We start from the raw sequence: 18,261 nt of genomic DNA on the forward strand, positions 1-18,261 counted from the left end.
ACCATGAAAAAAAATAATAAATTTGTGTTGCTGCCAGTCCTTGGTACCTCGCAGAGTGCTGCAGCCAGTTCTGGGCTCCCCAGCCCAGCAGAGACCTGAGAGCTGCCCAAGGGGCTCCCAAGGAGAGCCATGGAAATGCTCCCAGGCCTGGATGCTCCCAAACAGAGCCATGGAAATGCTCCCAGGGATGGAAGCTCCCAAGGAGAGCCATGGAAATGCTCCCAGGGCTGGAAGCTCCCAAGCAGAACCATGGAAATGCTCCCAGGGCTGGATGCTCCCAAGGAGAGCCATGGAAATGCTCCCAGGGATGGAGGCTCACAAAGAGAGCCATGGAAATGCTCCCAGGGATGGAGGCTCCCAAGGAGAGCCACGGAAATGCTCCCAGGGCTGGAGGCTCCAAAGGAGAGCCATGGAAATGCTCCCAGGGCTGGAGGTTCCCAAACAGAGCCATGGAAAAGCTTCCAGGGCTGGAGGCTCCCAAGGAGAGCCATGGAAATGCTCCCAGGGCTGGAGGCTCCAAAGGAGAGCCATGGAAATGCTCCCAGGGCTGGAGCCCCTCTGCTCTGGAGCCAGGCAGGGAGAGCTGGGGACTCAGCCTGGGTAGGAGGAGAAGGCTCCAGGGAGACCTCAGAGCACCTTCCAGTGCCTGAAAGGGAGTGATAAAACCTGAGAGAGACTTTGTACCAAGGCCTGCAGTGACCGGAGAGTGGTTTTAAATGGAAAAGAGGGCAGATTTAAATTGGATGTAAGGGAGGTGGCTTTGATGATGAGGGTGGTTCTGGCACAGGTAGCCCGGAGAAGCTGGGGATGCTCCATCCCTGGAAGTGTTCAAGGCTGGATGGGGCTTGGAGCCACCTGAGGTGGTGGAAGGTGTCCTTGACCAGGGGTTGGCAGTGGATGATCCTGAAGGTCCCTTCCCACCCAAACCATTCCATGTTTCTACGATTTCATTGAATGGAAAGGATTGTTCAACATCACCCCAGCCTCAAAGCTGGGCACCATCACCCTTTCCAAAGCCTGGCCCAGCTGCCAGTGGTGACTGAGCTGTGCTGGGAGCACAGGAACAGCCCTGGCTCACACACAGGGTCAGGCCCTGCTCCCACCCTCACTCTCCACACAGACACACTTCACTGCAGCTTGCCACTCAGAGGTTTTTCTTGATCAAGTGTGATTTTCTTCATCCCAAACTGGATCTTCATGCAGTAAAAGAATCCTTTTCATGCCTGTTCTTAATTAGCAATAAATTACTAAACTGCATTTTTTTTCCTTTCTCAATGCTAAAGAGGCAGCTTCTCTCCTTTTAAACACTGCAAATTAAATACTAAAATCTTTCTTTAAGTAATACATCTAAGCCCAAAGCACTCAGGAGATCACACTGTGAAAACCAGATCAATGGTAGCTTGTGATTTAAATAGGTTAAATGTGGGTTTGGCAACTTTGCAGCCAAGCTTTTGCATTGATATTAGCAGGTGTTAGATCTCCTTGAAGCTGCAAAAGCTCTGCCAACTCATCAGGAGATGCACAACTCATTAACTCAATTTTGATATAAAAGATAGGGCTGAGAAGCTTCCCTGATGAAGTAACCCTGGAAGGAAACTTTGGTGGTGACTATAATTTATGTGTTAGGCCCTCACTTGTCAAAGGAAAAGGTTTTAGCTGAGATAATCCCCTGGCTGGGATTTTACCCTACATTACACAGCCTACTATTAACAGAATTAATATTCTGCCATGTGTTCTGCAAAGCTGACATATATTTCAGGTTCAACTTTTTTTAAAAAAGACAATGAATAAATACTTCAGGAAAAATCCTCCTGACCTAGTAAACTGTCAGAGCAGGAGTCAGAGAGAAAAATTCCCTCATGCAAGCAATGACTCAGTAGATTCTTTCCAAAAGAAGCTTTGTTTCTGGAGACTTATACAGATAAGAAGAAAAAAAAATTAATTCTGTGAAAGGCACACTAAATCTCTGGCCCAACCCTGTTCTGCTACACTAGTTGCAACAGATACCTGAATTTATCCAGATTATAACTGTTTTGTTGTGTAGTTTATAACTCTTTCACCTGACTAAAAATATGAAAGCAAAGGTTGCTCTCCTGCTTGTCCACTGCCTTCCCCTCTCAGTTACAGCACAGACCTACGGCCACCTGCTTGGCATCAGCACAATCCAAGGGAAAGAAGACTCTGAAGAGGAGAATAAGCCACAGGGGAGAGGAGAAATAGAGTATTTGAAGTACCTGAAAGAGCACCTACCATAGGTGAGGAAAATCTCTACTCCATCCCAAAATAATCTAATATAAACAGCCTCCAAGCAGCTCCTCTCCTCAGCAGTACAAATCCTGCAACTGCAAGTGTGGGAGCACTCCAGAAACCATCAGGTTAGGAGTCATGAAAAAATCCGTGGACAACAGCAAAAGCTTCACCAAGAAGTAAATAATTCAGTTTGTGAAGACAAGAATCAATAAACCAGTTTCCATTTAACAACAGTTACACCAACCAACAAGGTTTATCCTGTAATTGACTGAGAGAAAAAAATATATACTCTCAATCATCTCAGACTATTAAACTTGAAATACTTTCATACTTCATTCTTCTATTCACAATGTGTGCTTGCTTTTTATTTTCTCCTTTTTCCCCTCAAGTGTAACATTGGATTCCTCTCTCATATCAGGTTCCCTTTTGCAAATATTTTTTTCCTAGCACTTCCTTTCAACTTAAATAAGATGATACTTTTCAAGTATCATCTTCTCATTTGGTGAGATCATTCCAAAGTGAAAACATCCTGATACAAAACATTCTGCTCAAAAAGATGCTTGTTTAGTATTCAACCACTACTGAGCCAAAGGAAGGATTTTCACAGATGTATTAAAACCTGGATCCAATTTCTAGGAGGTAAAAGACAGCCCTGAGCTCAACATCCACTATTTAAAGCTCAGATTTCTTTCCACCCTGTTCATCACTTTGGATTTATTAAGACTAAAGTTCACCTGACAGTTCATCATCTTGTCCTCTCTTAACTCCTCACATTAGCTCCCTCCTTCACAATCCAGTACCAGGGACCTTCCCAGCCCTCTGCTCACCCTCTTCCCACAGAGTTCCAACACAGCTGAGCAGTTCAGGGTTCAGCCCACATTCCAGAGGGGCTCCAATGAGGATCTGAGCTATGCAAGTTATTACTCCCTTTCCTAACTAATTAATAACTTTCCCTTGGTTTCTCTATCAGCTTCTGGTGGGGAACTCCTTCCCATGTCAAGAATGACATTAATTAAACCCTCCTCACCCAGAAGCTTGTTCGTTCCTGACCAGAACTTCAATGTTCTGGAAATGGATAAACTCACAAAAATGGATTTATGAGCCTCATCTTCCCTGCATAAAGCCCTGTTTACCCCTTCCTAGTTCAGCACACTTAATCAATGCAGAGGTACACATAAAACTGAAATAAAGATGTAAATAACCTTCTTTAGAACAAGTCACGCTTTTTCCTCCATCTTATTATTTGACATATCAAATCTGGACTGTTTCCATGATGTCAGGATCTTTCATAGCCTGAAAGCACCATATAAGATAAGGAGATTTTAAACACACCTCCTGAACTAGGTAGAAATCAAGGTACTAAGCAATCCAGACTGAGAGTTGCTCTCCCACTGAAGGCCAGGAAATCAAACAATTCCCAGATATATCATTTCATACTTCTCAATTATACGTCAAAAATCCAAAGCTAGAGCAGAATTCTTCATTGTTACAAAGAATCAGACAGAATGTGCATTTTTGAAAACCTCAAAGATGGCAAGGCTCTCACTGGGAGAGCCACTGGAAGAGTTGGCTGGAGTGGACAGAAGAAGAGGCTGAAGACGAAAGATTACAGATTTAGCATCCCCCCATTCCCTCCCAAGATTAGACAATTTTACAGGGCAAATCATAAATTGTATTCAAACTTAGCAGAATACTGATTTGGGTTTTTTTAAAATCAGGACCTATAAATCTTTTCATTATTTCAAAGAAGGCTTCAACTTTTTGCCTGTGATCCCAGTTATTATGGTGGCATTGGTGAGGGGGGAAGAAAACAGAATTTCCAAATCAGAATCTGGAGACACATTTGTAACTGCAAAATGAAAATGTCACAAAAGGGTGGCTTTATATGCTACAGCATTTACTTAACATCTTTCAGTGATCTTTTCAAATCACTGTTGTTTTAGCATTTGTTTCCAGTTAATGAAGGCAGAATTAAATTGATGTCAAGAGTAAGGAATAAATTCAAGCTGATTAAGCACTAATTTTAAATGAGTGTTCTCTTTGAAGGAAACACTCACAAACCAGCTATTTTAATTATATTTTTGATCATTTAAAACAAATTAATAGAAACTGGATATTTTAATTTCCAACTTTGGGAAATCGATGCTGCACCCTCGTGATCTTTTACAGAACATCAGAAAGCAGGCAGGAAGCCAAATCTGGGCAACATCCGAGTGTAACTTTCATAAATCCTTTGGCCATTAAGGCAGACATAACTGGCAGCCACTCAAGACAATCTTCTTTCATCCCATTAACGCAGCCACCGTGTCACCACAGCCACAAAACACAGCCAAGTGCTCCTCAATACAGGGAGTGCTGTGGTCTAAATTAATCTATTTATCTACAGATATCGATCAAACCAGGTGTGACCTGGAGCTGCACCTACACCCAAAAGCTCGGGCTCTTACTGGCAGCATAAACAAAAAACCCCTAAAATGTGTTAGGGAGTTTTCCACAAAAAATAAAGATGATGGTTAATTGGGAAATGGATTAAAACAATTCAGTTACCTTCACCACTTTGTCCAGCAATCTCTAAAGAGTCTAGGTGCACCCAGATACCCTTCACTCCTCATGTGCAAGTGTCCAAATATCATAATAGAGCAATTTCTTAGGCAAATGAATTCCACAGAGTTTTTTCATCTATTAGATGAACATACACCAGGTTTAGGTGACAGTGAGCAGAGAAAGTATTGCACCTAACTGAACCTATGGAGGAGGACTGAATAAATTCACAAATTTCTCACAATAACACACTATTTAAAGACATGAGTTAGAGGTCAAAGCCTTACCAAAAAGTGGCACTGTGCAATCTGTAACAGCAGAAAAAAACAAACAAAAAAGGCTAGGAGGAAAAAAAAAAAAAAAAAAAAAAAAAAAACAACCAAAAAAAACCCACAACCCACTTCCTCCAGAGAAGGGTAAAAAAAAAAAACCCAAGACAGATTAGGAGAAATTTTGGAAAGACAGAAAGTCTTAGAGGACAAAAGAAAGCAACAGAGGAACCAGTTCCTATGGACACATGCCCATAACTGCTGGCTTTGGAAGAACAAACAAGTTTCCAATGAGTAGATAGATTTCCAAATCAAGGAATAGTGTAGGTTGGGAGGTCCCTCTGGAAGTATCCACTCAAACCTGGAAGTTGGCCATGGAAGTTGGCCATGAAGCCCCATGTTGGCAGCACAGCAGCAGGCAAGTGAATTATTCTTTGCATTGCTGCTCCCATCCAGGCACAGAGCTCAGGGCAGCTCCCCCTGCCTGCCCTGCCTTGGGCACTGCTGCATCCCACTGGGTACGAAAGAATTCTGCAACACCCTCTGCAGCAACAATCTCTGCAGCTGCATTGAATTCATGCTGCAAGGCAAGTCTGGCAGAAATTTGGGCTGTGCCAGCTGTGCTGCAGCTGCACAAATCAATCCCACACTTGTCTGAGCTCCTGTGGAGGGAACCTCTTTTCTGCCATCGTTTCACTCAGGACTCCCAAGTTTCTGACATGGATTTTATGAGGAGAGACAGTCAACAGAATATCTCAGGTGTGCTGGCCACAGGGCAGGTTTGAGACAAAGCAGAAGTTGTGATTAAGTATCCATCTCACAGAAATACAGACAAATGTGGGAAGAAAAAACAATGTTGATTAATACAACTTTCCTTTCTCCTTCAGTGTTCAGAAAACCTACTGGAAAAGGAACAAACCTCAACGTTACATGGAATCTGTTCTTCCTGGGAATATTGGTATTTTTGTATTTCATTCTAGCAGGGAGATTAATTCACAGTGAAAGGTTGATAAGGTTCATCTTCATCCTCCACTTTTTTCCATCACCTATCAACGTTGAAACATGATTTTCTAAAACCACAGTCTGAATTTATTGGTTTGAATATGTGTAAATTAAGGGCAAGCACAATTCATTTCAACCCTGACTTCCTTCAGGAAGAGGCATTTCTTCCTGTTTAGCTTGTTGTCCCATTGTTAGCTAACAAAAGAAACAATTATAATATTTCTTACATTCTTACTTTTTCTTCCACATATCTTGCACAAAAATGAAAACCCAATTAAAAAGTATTAGCACTTCAGTCAATGTTTTTAACAGGCCTGAAATTTGTCAAATGCTTCTACAACAGTGCCTAGCACTCAAAAATTTCAATACAGAAATAATATTTTTCAAGTATTGAGGAAATTAAGGAAGAAAAAAGTCTGGCTTCTTCTATGAGAAAAAAGGTGGCGTGTTTTTGTTTTGGTTTTTTTTTTAATAATTTCTAAATCTGAATCCTGAAATCAATTACTCTGACTTTTTTCAAGAGGCAGCTTTGAACCCTGTAAGTCCTACAACCTGTAATCTACTTAGGATTTAAGGGGAAAATGAAGATGACTGGTCTGGATTTTGAGTGATTTATAGCTCATTTAAAACTGGAAGAGCAAACTCGTGCTACATCTGTGGGATATTTTGTATAAGGGCCAAACTACCCAGCCATGTTTATGTTGTACCCTATTAAACTTAATAAATCCTGTCAGAGACAAACTTGGCCTGCGCTCACAAAGCTCCCGTTTCCCCAGCTGCATACACAAAATATTATAAATAGTGCAAATTGGGTCTTCTGAGGCCAAGGCAATGTTCAGAGAGGTCAGGAAAACTGCCATGCAGGCTAAATGCAGTGAGTTAGTCACCTCTGATTTAGGAAAAGGCAACTGAAGAAGTGGGAAAAGAAAAAGAATCTTTGGGAAAGTGATATAATACCAAAAGAGGTGCCCACCCAGTGCAGTACCCCAGGATTGATATAATTCATACACTGAATTTTGGGGAAGGGATGAGGAGAAAAAACTCCCTTTTCTCAGACAAGTCTGAGAAAGCTGACCAAAGAAAACTCTTCATACAGCAGCTGGAGAAGGAAAGTTCCCCTCAAATGCACATTTCTTGACAGAAATAAATGCTAAATTCAAATGCAAATCATAGGGAATAGATTGTCTGCACATTCCCTATGGAAATACATCCTGACTGTTCAGAAGAAAAGGATGATATTGCATTGGGGACAGGATAGGGAGAGGAATAGGAACATATTGCCATAAAACCTACAAGGGCATCTGTTTTCATCATCATTACAGGGATAGAACACTGGGAAAGGCCTTCCAGTTGGAAAGTGTGGCAACTGCAGGCAGAACTTTGGCAATTCCACAGAGGACACCTCAGAACCAGCCTTTGTGAAGGTCTTTGCCTCCACTGCTCCGTGAGGGAGATGGTCTGATGGTGCCTGAGGCCTGATAGCTCTTCATTTCTACATGCATTCATACACAGCTCAAAGTTCATTTTTTTATTCCCATGTTCACTTCCCTTTACCTTTAAAGGAGAGCCCTCTTCTGTCCCCACCTCATACAATGAATTAAATTGCCTTTAAATTTTACTGCACTTGTCAAACCAAAGGTTTTTTATTTTCACCGCTCACCTGAGCCTTCAACCACTTGATCTCCTCTTCGTCCTGTGTGTGTGAGCAGAGCTGAATATCAAAATTCCCTCCTATCATTCCCTCTTTCTGTTCTCAGATCACATCTGGGTTTTGCAGTGCAGTCACACTGAGGATCCCTGTGATCAAGCCCCAGTTGGGGTGAGATACTTCACACCCTACAAAGGAACCAGGACCAGGCAGGGACAAGCTTGGAAGGGACCTCAAAAGAGCATCTGGTTTTCATGGGATGCAAATGGATTCCTTGGGTGCTTTAGTTACAAAGCAGTCCAAACCTGAAATTTCTCTTTATTACTTCTTCTCTTGCTCTTTCCTTTTTTTTTTATTATTGTTTTGTTTGTTATTTTGCAGTTCTGTAGTTTTTGCAGAATCCTCCTGTAGCATCTCCAGTTTTTGAAAAGTGCTTTGAAATAAATATGAACATCATAACTGGTTCATATTATGGACCTGACCAGTGCTACATGTATCACCCTTTCCTACCCAAAACAATTCCCTTACTTTTTTTTTTTTTTTTTTGAAAATAATTAATTATTCACTCAAAATTATGTACTATGTTTAAAGATTGATTTGGCTGTTAGTTGAAAAAGGCAAGCCTTAAAAAAACCTAAAAGTCTATTTAACAACTGTCAAATAAGAGACAAAATTAAAATATTGCCCTGACAACAAAGGGTGATTTTCATGTTTCAGTTAATACAATTTGACTTGAAGGTATCTCAGAAATATCCAGCTGGCCATAGATTTAACATGAAGACCAAGGGCAGCTGCTGTGAAATTTTATTTTCTCTTGACAGCTAGCAAAGCCTTAATCATAGAAGCTTTGTCTTTAAAACATAAACTGTAACAGCAATGTATGGAAAAAATCATTAATCTCCCATACAGACAACATGCCCTGTCATAAACAGACACACAAATTAAACACTGACTTGGCAGCTCCGAGAAATAACAATCATCATTTACTTACATTTGGGCAATAAATTTATTGGGGGAACTTTTGGTTCAGAATGGGGCAGAATTTTTAGTTCTTGCTCCCTTTGAAAGAGGACTTATTTCAAAGTGTTTTCAAAATGTGTATTGTTAACTCATACTGCAGAAATTGCAGTGTACCACTGCACAGACTTCACAGCTCAATTAACCAATGCATTTACATCAAATAATTAAGCAGCAGAAATGGCACTCATAATTAGTATGCATACAAAGGACTTTAAAAAAATTCTTTTATTTTCATGGATGAAAGAAACACCAGACTATGGGATAAAAGGTATAAAAGTGAAAATAACAGTTTGTTTCTTCAATTATTCTTGTCTCATTAGAATGTAACAGAAAAAATCAAGCTGGGTGAAGTCAATACACACAAAAGTTCACTTAGCAAAACTGAGCAAAATACCTATAATTGTGCTGACTATAAAAAAAGGACAAAACTTACTGAAGAGTATATGTGTAAGCAAACACATTCATTTAACCCTGTAACCCTGCTAAAAGGCAGGGTAAAACTGCTGACCCAGAAAGGAAGCCTAACTTGAGTGTTGACTTTGCTACTGCAGGATTTCTTCAGCTTATTTTTAATTAGGCAACTTCCAATTTAAAAAAAATTAAAAGGCCAAAATTCCATCATGTTCTTTGACACCAGCATCCCCTGGGTCACCAGCACTTGTCAGAACTTGTAAATTTTGCACAAAAGCCTCTCTGATTTGAATTACCAACAGAGCTATTTCCTCATTTACCACGACCTGTCCTGTTTGCTCTTCATCTCTCAGCTCCTCACACCAGTCCTGTCCTGGGCATCCCAAGCTTTAATCCCCATGGTCCCCACACCAAGGCCAGAACTGGCTGAGAAATCCAATGTGTGAATGTGCAGAGCCCAGCTGTGGAGTGTCAGACAGGGGCAAGGCTTCAGCAGCTCAGCTGTGCTGTCCCACAAGGACAGAGGAGAGAATTGATCTGCTCAGACCCTCCCACCATCCATCTTCCCCCAGTGCCTCAGACACACCGTGCACAGAATGGGGATGGAAAGGCAAGGCAGGGTGCGTGGTACAAAATGAGATATCCTGGGGCACACAATGAGATTACATCTATTACCATAAATTATGAAGTGATTTAGGCATAAATGAGGGCTGTCATGAAATTTAATTTTAATGGTTTGATAATCAAGTAAGAAACACAATAATTACCGTACCTATGGTTTTTCAATAAATTCAGATCACTGCTAGTGGCAACACTTTTCTGTTCACAGACATTAATACAATTCCCTTCAAGAGCTGTCTGCTATATTTTTCCATGTAAGAACAACCTGTTGATTACCTCGTTGCTGGGATAAACAAGCTCAGATTTCCCACTGATTACATTCAAAACACTTGCACTTTGCTCACTCCTTTAACAGTGCAGCTGACTGCTTCAAGAAACAGATTTTTTTCTTCCTCAAGAAACTGGAGACTCAGCTAATCCAGAAAAAAATCTCTAGAGGCTGAGCTTTCCAATAGCAGACATGAGAGAATTTGCTTCCCTCATCATCATCACATATGTTCAAGTGGAGAGATGAACAAAACAAGTTGATACCACTGGGTGATATTTTTAATTAGCTGAAGACATTGGCAACACCTCAGCACCACTCACTGCAGCCAGAACTTCCATAGAGTAACTTGGCTGACATCTTTTCATCAGGACACCAGGTCTCCAGTGCATTTCCCTGTGGATATTGAGGTATTAAAAAACTCCTGCAGATGTAAAGCAGCAAAAATTAATTTGAGTTGGAATTTAGCTTTGCAGTGAACCCTAAAATTATTTTCAGGAGTTCAACAAATAACTATCCAAAACTATTGCTCCTCTATTTTCTTCAACCAACCTCACAGGAGACGGAGGATAAATCTCCTGTCTTTTCCTTCTCAACTCCAAATGAATCTTGGTTCTCTTCTCTCCCCACCATAATCTCGTGGGGAAAAAAAGACCTCAGACTAAAACATGTCACTAATTGTCCCACAATGGGCTAGGAAGGAACATTTCAAGTCATGTGGAAAGCAGAGATGGGAATATGAAGTCTCTAATTAACATCTTGGGATACAGGGGGGAAAAAAGGCTGATCCTATCATTTGTTTGTCTGCAAAACAAGCAATGATGAAAGACAGAAAGATGAGTGAACAAAATAATCACTGAGCCCAAATTATCATTTCTGACTATAAAATGACAGGGAGCAAAATGTTTCTCTGTCCTAAAATAGAGGGAGAAGAGTGTCACTTCTCAGAAACACTGCTTATATATATCTCCAAGAACAGCTACAATGCACACAGTAAATAATTCCAATTACTGGCTTAAAAAGTACAGCAAATTGTAAGTTTAAGCTTTTCTGAAAGCTAAAATGATAATTTTCACTAGTCAGCAGAATAATCTTACTGTAGAAAAAGGCATCTATTTTCCAGATAGTCTTTTAATGGCCTAAAGGATGTCTCTTTTCCTAAGTAGTACAATACCAGTTTTTCCTGACATATGCAGTGTTATTGTAGCAGCTATTATTGCCCTGTCTCTAAGTTAATTGAAGCAAACTGCCTTTCAGACCTTAAAATAAAAATATTGTGCAGTATTCTACACATTTGATCCATTTTACAGGAATACAAATAAGACAGAGAACAGGACAGGGTTGGAATGCACCAAATGATGTGGATACTACAAAATGGATCCCAGGGACTGCCCTTGATGGGCTCAGAAAGGTTTGGCAGTGCCAACTGATCTTCTGACAATCCCAGACTTTTTTTGGCATTTCTGTTTCCATCTCCTCACCCTTCCCGTTGCCAGCACCATGGCCAATTGTACAGCTTCATTATAAATCAAATATATTACAGAGAGTGTTCTAATAAGGGCAGCACCCATCAGCATTCCTCATTTTCCATTGAAGCAATGCAGGAATCCCCAGCAAATTCCCTCTCAGAAGGGAAAAACATTCTACAGTGACCACTCTGTAATGTAGAGAAGAGAAGCAACACATCAGAATTTCCAAGTTATTTTATTTTCTAAACATCCAAAGTGGGAAGCAAAAGAGGCCAGAGTAAGCAGGATGCAGCATTATCCTTCCTTGTGGGTCTGGAGGCAGAGAATATATATAAGAAAACACTTAGAGTCCCCAGCAATAACAAAAGGGACAAAGAAAACAATTTCCTGCTACCTCCACTCTGTCAGGATGGGAGATTTCAAAGTCAGGGTGATGAATGGAGACAGAGTAAATTACAAAAGGAAGAGAAAGTGACCAAAGCTGGCAAAAAGTCGTAATTTAAATAAAGGTAGAATGAGGCAAACATTAAGAACGAGGGCAGCATCAAAAAAGGTACAGGGGAAATGAAAGAAATAATGAACTTGATTGAAAAGCCTCTCTTGAAATATTGATCAGGTATTAATAACAATTGATAGCCAAAGAAAAAAATTCCTAAAGGGATACTCCAAAAGAAGGGTGTGTTGAAAGCTTTGTATATTTGGGGTGAAAACCTTGGTTCAAAAGCAGATTCCAGGGAATGTCTGCCCTGTATTAAAAAGCAAAGATCTGGAGCCATTGCTTAAAAAAGGAAAATATTTCCCCTTATTTTTTTTTAATTTTTTTTTCCTCCCCCAAAGTGCAGCAAAAGCCTTTTCCTATGAGAAATAAGCTAATTTTAAAGCCCACTGTATGTTTCATCTGCTCTTCTGCAGTAGAACTATTGGAATAAAAATTAAAGTTCATGGCAACATAGGAGCCATATACACAGTTTTACAATGAAAAGCACTTACCTTGAATAGAAAATAAATGAGTTTAGAACCAATGGAAAACTGTGCAATTTCTAACCAAGACGAAAAACATATTTTGCAATAAGAATAAAAATAACTTTAAAGTTTTAAATACCTGCAGTACATACACAATCTCCTTTGATAAATTACTGCTTCAAAAGACTTATTGAAAGTGTTTATATCTATTACAATGTAATGATTAAGGATATGTAAATTTAAATCCATAGGAAAATAAAATTCAATCAAAGGGATGCAAAGAAATTTTATAACCTGATTTGTAGCTTAATTTCTATCTGTTATATATTGTCCTAAAAACTGAGAATGAAAAATTTCCAGGGGTTTCAAAACTACAAAAACAATGCAGAAAACAAAAGGCATAAAAATAAAATTACAAAACAATATAGATAGGAACAAGAATATTTTGCTGACTCTTTAGACTGCTTTTTGAAAAAGAAAAAAAGGCAATTCTTTCCAAATAAAAAGAAGAAGCACTGTATGTTGCTGATAGTTAACCATTGCTTGGTTAAAGTAAAATTCAACCTGAGTTTGAGTCAACACGTTTCCACTTGGTTGTGCTTTGGGAGTCACCAAGGCCAAAAGCATTCCAAATGTACTGCTATTTTACCTATTCTGTAATTCCTCTTGACAGCTGCATTCCTTGCAATTAACGTGGTTTGACTTTGAACTTAATATTCATCCAGGGATTTGCAGACATGAAAACATCTCTCTTTAACCAAGTTTCTCAGCTGCAGGCCTTAAACTCTCCCAGAAAAGAGAGAAGTGCAGGGAGCCCAAAAGCAAGATTCCTTTTTCCATATTATCACCTTTCCAGGATGAAACTGGAATTCAGGATGCAATGATCATCTGAAGGAGATTAACCAGGCAGCCCTGGGCTGCAGCCAGCAGCAGGAATCTGGGGCAGGTGTGTAATGGCAAATAATGGTTAATAATGAGCTGTGCATCACTCTAGCAGGGTTGTAAGAATCAATACCCACAACAGCCTGCTTGATCTGAAATATATTTTCCCACAGAGATTGGAATTGCATTTTCTTCAATTCTATTTTTCTTTCCTAGAGTTTTCTTTGTAGGTAAAGTGAGGAAATGGCCAGGGAACCACATAAAGAAAATTTGAAACTGGGAAAGGATAACAAACTACTGAGATCAAGTTTTAACACCAGGATTACATTCAGAGCACATGGAAATTGCATTCAAACTCTGTACAACAGTTAAATGAGCTGTGCACCTCAGTACCAACTGCTTTGTATTTCATTATTTTCAGGATCACTACATGCAGCGCCAAAATAAATTTACTTGAGATATTGCTAAAACTTAGTGACGTACCTCCAAGAAAGAAAACTTTTCTATTCTTTTACACATGTACAATGTCTAAAAAGAACAACAGGCACCTAAATGTCATCAATTGAGTACAGAAAAACACTAGGGCTAAATGTGGGCCCTTGTGGCAGTGGCAGCACTCACCGCTGGCACTCCCCGGCGTGCAGAATCAAATCCTCGTTGTTCCTGGCACTGATGGTCAGCTCATGCTCTGTGGAATTGAAGACATCAAGGAGGAGGTGGCACTGCCGGGTGCTGTTCAGATGGAGGGAAAAAACCACCATTTCAGTGATGATATTATTGTATGTTTATCAAAACTAGTATTTATGCATGGATATAAATATATATACAAATACATACATTCACAAAGAGGTTTTATCTCCTCCTCCAATTGTAAGAATATCCTTATCTTTACAGAAACAACCTTTTTTAAAACATAATTAATTAATTTTTTTTTGCTAGAACTAAGCAGAAAGGTAGATCCTAAGGAGAAGCAGTCCCATGACAATTGTGTCCTGCACAGTATCAAGCCTCACAGCATTTGTTCACCTCTCTATATTCTCACTTTGCAGCTTTCACATTCACTCCTGTGAAGAAAGCCACAGACATTCTTCAGTTTTTTAAGCCTTCACATAAAAAGAAAAAAAAAAGAGTTGCATTATTTTAAATTACCTTGACATTACCTCTTTAAGACACAGATTTGCAAGCAAAAATTTAAATTGGTAAATTCATAAAGGAGAAATTCCATTTCCATGCCTTGTCTACAGACCAAAACAAGCTGGCAATTGGAGCACTTAACCTTGAGAACTTCTCTGACAGGAGAACTCTCTCCCCTCTGTAAGACAGGCAGACACAGGCACTTCTCACAGAAAAACTTTACATTTGTTGGCTATTATCCTTCAAACCCAAATTTCTCCAGATGCATTTGATAAAAATACACCAATTGCATTTATGGTAACCTCAGAAAATAATAGTGACAAATTTGCAGAATAGAAACCTTGCTGCAGAAGTTAATTCCAATAAACTTTTTAATTATAATTAATATTTTTATCATAGCCACCATTCTTATTAATTATGCTAATACTAATAAAAATAATAATTTACTAACTTATTTACTATGTAATAAAATTAAGTTATAATATTTTCAAATATTTTATTCAAATTAAGATTCTGGAAAATTTTATCCTAATTTACAACCTTTTATTTCTTGTGAGAATAAGCAGAAATAGCAGCATTAATGACAAAAATATAATACACATTAAAATTTATTGGAAGCAGGTACCAAAATGCCAAATCCTATCAGACAGCTCCAATAACACTTTACCAATCTATCTAAAATTCCAAATTTCCCAAGAGGCAACTGAACAACCCAGAAATATCCCCAAAAGGAAAGAAAGAGGAATATTGGTGAACATTGTCAGAGCCATCCTTCAGTGTTCATGATCAAGCTACAGCTGTGTGTCTGAGGCAACAAAAAAATATATATATTTAGATAAATATATATTTAATATATTAATATATTTAATATATAATATTTAATGATAATTTAACTATATTTAATATTTAATATCAATAATAATTTACTATTTAGTTTAATATATTAATATATGTTTAATACATTTAATATATCTTAGATATATTAATTATATATAATATATATTTATATTTATATCTATAACTATATTTATATCTATATGTTTATATCTATATTTATATCTTATTGAATATAAACATAAATATGCTATATTTGAATATATATAATATAGGTTATTATATTTTCTTATATTTAAATAAATATAAATAAAATTTGTTATATTCCTATTATAAGATTATGCTATATAAATTATATTATGTTAACATTATAATATTATTATTTATATTTATATTTACTGCACAAGAGTTTGCAACTGAACTGAAATGCCACTCCAAAGGCAATGAAACTCAGAGGTACAAGAGTTTAAGAACTGTTCTACTTTGAAATAGGTTCTCTGGTCCATAATACAACCCTGTTCTGAAAGTCAAAGGTGTCCCTTGCAGAGCACTCACAAGAGGAAATGTTTTGCCAAGCCCTGGGTTGGGAACCCTCCCAGGACAAGCCCAGGAGGTCGAGGTTGAGGTCACCAAGTGACAGCAATGCCACCTGCAGCCAGGCACTGCAGGACAAGCAAGCACTGCTGGGGTCAGGACCAAGTCTCTTAGCAAAAATAAAAAAAAGCAAACGTGGGAATGGAGGCTTTTTTAATATATATTTTAAGAGATTTCTCTGTCTTTGTAAAACCCCAATGACTACTGAGCAGAGAGGGGGATGCAGGGAGGCAGCTGAGTGCCTGAAGCAAACTTGTCAAAACTCAAGAAATTAGAACAAATAAGGAGACGTGGCTCTTGTTAGAAACTTCCTTCCTCAGAAGTCACAAGAAAGAAATAACTGGAAGGGCAGTGCTTGAGTCAGTTACCAGGAAGGAATGGAAAAGAAAAGGGGGAACAGCTTTTATCAGCTTCCACTTCATCTTTGGCAGAGTGGGACGAGACCTGTCAAGTCCCAGACAACCTCTGCATCTCCAGCAGATACAAGGTGATGGTCTGGAAGAGCAACTTCCAGTGCAGATTAGTTTTAAAAATTTAATATGGAAGGAATTTGTTATTTCTGCCACAGCAAACCCAAACAAAAAAAAACATTCAAGACTCCTGCAATATCTTCTGGCAGCAGAGACAAAGTTTTGCAAATCAAACAATTCATGCCACAAAGGACCTACACAAGCAGGTGCCCTTCAGGACTAAACAACATCACTGATATTAAAAATTCCCAAATATGAATTCTTGAAAATTATTCATCAGCACTACATCTATTTCCTCCTCTTCCAACACTACACAAAATAGACATATAGGAAAAGTAATTATTTCCTTGCAATTTTAAGTTAATTCACAAGGGAAATCTTTAGGTTAAAAAATAAATAAATAAAACTTGAAGTTACAGAATTATTACAGTACCTTGAAAGCTTAGAAGAATACGATATTAGTGTGAAAGAAATGAAATTAACATTAAGACTGTAGGAAAAAGTAGCAGTAGATCTTCAGAATAAATTCAGGACAGTATCAAAGCGACTATTACAGCAATGAAAACCAAACACAATTAAAGGGTTTTGGTTTGTTTTATTTTATTAAAACAGGAAGCTTCAAACAGAAGCTCCATCCAAGTAAGGAAACAAGAAAGCATAAGCTCTGGAAAATCAGATGTAATGCCAAAAAAAGTTTAAAAAAAAGAAAAAAAATAAACCCTCAAGTTGTTAAAGAACAATTTGCTGAAGATCTGAGCACTATCAGGGAGGTTTTTTTTTTCCTTTAACATTCTGCAACCAGTAGGACTGTGTAGAATTCATGATGCTGAGTTAGGAAAGTTCCAGGAAAACAAGGAATTAACAAGAAAACCAAAAATTAATATCAATTTTCCCTCCGGCAGAACATAGAGAAGGCCATCCTTTGCAAGACAGGCATTAAAGAACTTCAGTGTCAGTAAAGGAGATTTGAGAGGCAAATCATATTCATGCACGTGTGATAAAGGAACTCCAGTAAGATTTTACTGAAATCCTATATTTAAATGCAGCCAGAAATGCATTGCTTAAATCAAGCTCTTTACCAGAAAATTTCAAACATCGAATTGTTTTAAGGATTTGAAGGCAATTGACCAAATCTCAGACCACCAGTGCTGACCTTAACATTATGTAAATCAGGTTTTTTAAAGTCTGCCAGCTTACAAAAAAAACCCCTAAAACACTCAAAATAATAAATGGATCTAAAGTTGATTACATTACATACCATAATGGCCCTACTGACATGTTTGGCAGAGAAACACCACTCATAAGCCACAGATTTCTGGAGCTGGGAAGGACTTGCCCATATATACACAATTTATTCTCCCTTTCCCAAACTATCCACCACCATGTAATAGTTTATACTAAATATTTAATTGGTTGAGGAGGGTGGATTTTGAGTCCTCTAATTTTATTGAAGTAGGTTTAGTTACCATTCATCCCAGAGAAGGCAAGGAACACCATCCCCCATATTTCCCACATTCTGAAGGGTCACCAGTGGCTTCCCAGTCTTTTTAGGGGTCATTATTTGTTACCAGTTCCTTTTGAAGGTTTGGGATGAGCACATGCAGAATAAATCAGTTTCTTTTGGGTGGAGTGGGTTTGTGGTTTAGGATGGTGTCAGACACACAACATGAAACCATCACCAGCTGTGCTGGACCAGGAACAGACACCAGGATACAGAACAAAAGTTGGGGAAAGGGTTTGACTCTTCTTCCCATCTAATGGGAAGGAAGTCTGGTCCAATAAACTCAGCCTACCAAAAAATCACAGCACCCAAAGATCTTCCTGATTTGTTCATGATGCTTGCTTTGGAAAAATCTTCTATAAATGTCATGTTTAAGATTCTCTTTTA

At 38.6% G+C, this 18,261-nt stretch overlaps 1 protein-coding gene across 6 annotated transcripts in view; it reads right to left on the reverse strand.

Moving 5' to 3' along the window:
• The window catches only part of TRAPPC9 (trafficking protein particle complex subunit 9), a 448,113-nt gene that overhangs the window by 274,543 nt on the left and 155,309 nt on the right, over nt 1-18,261 (reverse strand). For all 6 annotated transcript variants that reach the window (XM_064398425.1, XM_064398434.1, XM_064398414.1 and 3 more), the window contains one exon: nt 13,963-14,073. In XM_064398425.1, the coding sequence (XP_064254495.1) occupies nt 13,963-14,073 (111 nt within the window). The remainder of the gene's footprint in view (nt 1-13,962; nt 14,074-18,261) is intronic.

The sequence above is a fragment of the Passer domesticus genome, chromosome 1 (genome assembly GCF_036417665.1).
Source record: "Passer domesticus isolate bPasDom1 chromosome 1, bPasDom1.hap1, whole genome shotgun sequence".
Classification (NCBI taxonomy): Eukaryota; Metazoa; Chordata; class Aves; order Passeriformes; family Passeridae; genus Passer; species Passer domesticus.